General features: G+C 41.2%; 1 protein-coding gene across 1 annotated transcript; it reads left to right on the top strand.

Moving 5' to 3' along the window:
* The first annotated feature begins 2352 nt into the window (after positions 1-2352).
* On the top strand, positions 2353-3324 carry Rnf182 (ring finger protein 182). The gene has a single exon (XM_042678579.1). The coding sequence runs from the start codon at positions 2488-2490 to the stop codon at positions 3235-3237; it is 750 nt and encodes a 249-aa protein (XP_042534513.1). The 5' UTR covers positions 2353-2487; the 3' UTR covers positions 3238-3324.
* The last annotated feature ends 504 nt before the right edge of the window (positions 3325-3828 follow it).

Genomic DNA, 3828 nt, shown 5'->3' on the forward strand with positions numbered 1-3828 from the left:
ATTTCAGTCAATAAATTTGTGGACCCTTGCATACTACTCAGAGTATTTACTTACATATTTACAAACTAATTCTAGTTCTATATATGAAAGAAAACATTTAACCTTTGTCTTGCTGGACCTGATTTACTTCACTTAACATATTTTTTTTCCAGGTCCTTTCATTTCTTTTCAAATGATGCAGTGTCATTCTTTCTAATGGTTGAATAACATTCCATTGTGTATATGTACCTCATTTTCTTGATCCATTTGTCCATTGAGGGGCATCTGAGGTGATTTCATACCTTGGTTATGTTCATGCTAGCAGTTTTTGCATGCAAACATGTAGAATAAACTTTTAAAAATTCTATCTATATTTTTTTAGATGCTCACCATTCTATTGCCTGAATTCCTTTTGCCACAAGTGTACATCTAGCCACTGATACTCAAATATGCATTCTCGAAGAGTAAGAACCCAATTAAAAATGAACAAAAGTCAGAAATGAAAAGTGTGTATGCACAGCTTAGCTCTTTGTGATTTTTCAAGTTTTCCAACTAGCTACCCCCTGCCTCTTCTGTGTTAATTCAGTATGATCCATAGCAATTTTAAATTTTAGCAGAGTTGCACTCTGCTTCTTAGAAATGTTTTGACAGTCTTCTGCTATTATTGTTTGGGGGGGGGGGATGTGATCAGAATTTCGAATGTATTTTGCTATTTTCCAAGCAAGCATAATTTAAGACAAATCTACAACCACCAACCACCAAATGTTTTGCCTATTAAAGCTAAGGAAAATGGTTTCTCTAATACCATAGATAGCTGTGTTCAGGAAATCAGCCTTCAGCCCTTTGTCCAAAAGTAGTGACAATAATGTCACTGTCATGAGTATCAGGATGGCAGATTGCTTTCTGCTGACCACAAGGAGGTTGTGGAAAATAAAGTAGGTGAGTAGGTAAATGTTGAGTATTTCTTGACAGCCATATTGGGTGATTCTTCATAACACTGAGATGTGCTGTGCATTATTCTCTGTGTTTACTTCTCTTTCTTGGATATTAGACTCAACTTGCTTCTGTTGCTATGTCAAGTGGCATTTGCATCATTCTACCTTGGATGACTGTGTATTCATAAGTATGGCCTTCAATCTTGTAGTGAAATGAAAGATCTGAAATGCAATAGTTAAACAAAGATGATTATGGAACAGACTTCTTTACATCAACAAGTTGAGAGCCATCTTCTCCACAAACATGTTCTCATCTCCATCAAAACACTTTCTGAAAATGTATCTTTTTTGTTGCTTTTTGTTTTTGTTATTATAAAGGTTGATAATGGGTACATTCCTTTTTTAACAGTGTTAGCCTTTCCCTGGCTCTCTCCCCAGTCTGTCTCTCCCCCCCCCCCCCCACGCAAGTTGTATAGTTCATCTTCAACATAGTGTCTGATATCATAGCTGTATTTGTTCACCCTTTGTCCCACCATTCCTGTGCTTCCTCCTTACCCTCTCCAAAACAGATGAACTTACACAGAGGACAAAAGGTACAGAAAACAAAAGCAGCAACAAAGGCAAAAAAAATTCTTGCTTCCATTTCTTGGAGTTCATTTCAATAAATATCCTTTTATATGATCATATGCACATAGCTATTGAGCCTTTGTGATCCTCTCCTAAGTTATAATCCATCTTTGGTCTCACTGTATGAATGTCTAGAGGCCTCTATTATCATATCCAAGTGTATTTTCTTGTCTTTTATCACCCAGTGTGTTTACTTGTAGATTTATAGGCACATTCTAATTATAATAAATGAAGGAAACCATGCAACCAATGTCTCTTCGGGTCTGGCTTACTTTGATGTAACATAATTTTTTCCCAAGTCTTTCCATTTCCTCATAAATGAAAATTTATTCTTAACTTTCATCCTTCAGGTTCTCTCTTTTGATGGTTAGTAAACACCACCAAAGGTACTAAGATAGCTGGCTGTTGCTTTCACCAACATTGATGTTTCTGATACAAGTCAGAATTTGGTGCAGATTCCAGAGGCTCTCTTCTATTCACATACGTGACACAGCTTGATAGCAGTGTATATCTATTAGAATTTGTAGTTGCTCCCCTTTCCATATCTGTGGATTGGAACAGCTCTATGGAGATGAGACTTCTGTTCCGGGGATGGAGGGTAAAAGATGAAGGGATTTAGCCAGTTAATCTATTGCTTCTAGTCTTTGGAGCTCAGGAAATTTCATAAAGCATATTTCAGAAATACCTTTTCAGTGAATTTTTCACTATATTAGAATTTCTTTGTTTTCCTTTTCAGATCCTCTGGGCGGCCTTTCTAAAATATACATTTGAGACAGAGTTATAAGCAGAAGCTGAAAATGCCCAGAAGATGTCTGGTTTCCTTCACTATTTTTCCAGCCTTTTGCCTCCCTTCCTGATTCAGATGACATGTTACTCAGAAGGACACTTTAATTGATGTGGTTCTTCAACCAGCTGCATCTGTGAAAGATTGTGCATGTAATTCAAGATGGCCAGCCAGCTGGCATCTGAAGATGCCACAGAGTCTCAGGTGTCCGATGAGCTTGAGTGCAAGATCTGCTATAATCGCTACAATCTGAAGCAGAGGAAACCCAAGGTGCTGGAGTGCTGTCACAGGGTATGTGCCAAATGCCTCTACAAGATCATAGACTTTGGGGACTCCCCTCCAGGTGTGATTGTCTGCCCCTTCTGCAGGTTTGAGACATGCCTGCCGGATGACGAGGTTAGTAGTTTACCCGATGACAACAACATCCTTGTAAACTTGACTTGTGGTGGAAGCAAAGGGAGGAAGTGCCTGCCAGAGAACCCCACCGAGCTGCTATTGACCCCCAAGAGGCTGGCCTCCCTTGTCAGCCCTTCTCACACGTCTTCCAACTGTCTGGTGATCACCATCATGGAGGTGCAGAGGGAGAGCTCCCCATCTCTGAGTTCCGCACCTGTAGTTGAATTCTACAGGCCAGCAAGTTTCGACTCCGTCACCACCGTGTCCCATAACTGGACTGTGTGGAACTGCACATCCCTGCTGTTTCAGACCTCGATCCGGGTGTTGGTGTGGTTGTTGGGCTTGCTCTACTTCAGCTCCTTACCCTTGGGCATCTACTTGCTGGTGTCTAAGAAAGTCACCCTGGGGGTTGTCTTTGTCAGCCTCGTCCCTTCCAGCCTTGTCATCCTTATGGTATATGGTTTTTGCCAGTGCATTTGTCATGAGTTTTTGGACTGTATGGCACTTCCTTCTTAATCAATATGCAAAATAAGAAATTTGGTACACACCGCCATGTTTGAAGGATGTACGGATAGTTTCTTTTCCTTTATGTTCGTCATGGTTGCTGTTGATGGCATTAGCAAAGCCCCAGGCCAGAGGCTGCGGCCTGTTTTCCAAACACATGTTGAATCAGTGGTTTTTTTTTTTTTCCTGAATGCCGGAAGTAAAAATATTGTTTTTACTTAGGAATTAGCAGCAAAACTGTGTGTGCTCGGCCTCTGTGGCTTTCTGACAGCCACGAGATTCCCAGAGCTTCAGACAGGCACCGGGTCAGGGGTCAGTTCTTCGTGAGAAGGTAGGGGCAGCAGATCCCTTCTTTTCACTGTTGTACATTCCACCATGCTGCAGGAATGTTGCTCAAGTCCCATAGGTTTGCAAAATGTGCATCTCACATACCCACGTGGTGTTGGAACCCCCAAACCATCTTCAGGTCCTTTCTCTCTCTCAAGATAATACCACTCTGAGGCCTGCTGATCCTCTGAGATGCCTGTCCCCTCTGGGCATTCTCCCCTGCCATGAGTCATTCCCATGGGTAGTTTCAACTGAATATCTGTTTGCCACTAACTG

Source organism: Dipodomys spectabilis, unplaced genomic scaffold, assembly GCF_019054845.1.
Source record: "Dipodomys spectabilis isolate Male_0828 unplaced genomic scaffold, ASM1905484v1 ptg000045l, whole genome shotgun sequence".
NCBI classification, from domain to species: Eukaryota; Metazoa; Chordata; class Mammalia; order Rodentia; family Heteromyidae; genus Dipodomys; species Dipodomys spectabilis.

What these genes read in the sequence shown, in the direction of transcription:
- Rnf182 (XM_042678579.1), top strand. Translation starts at nt 2,488, where the DNA reads ATGGCCAGCCAGCTGGCATCTGAAGATGCCACAGAGTCTCAGGTGTCC.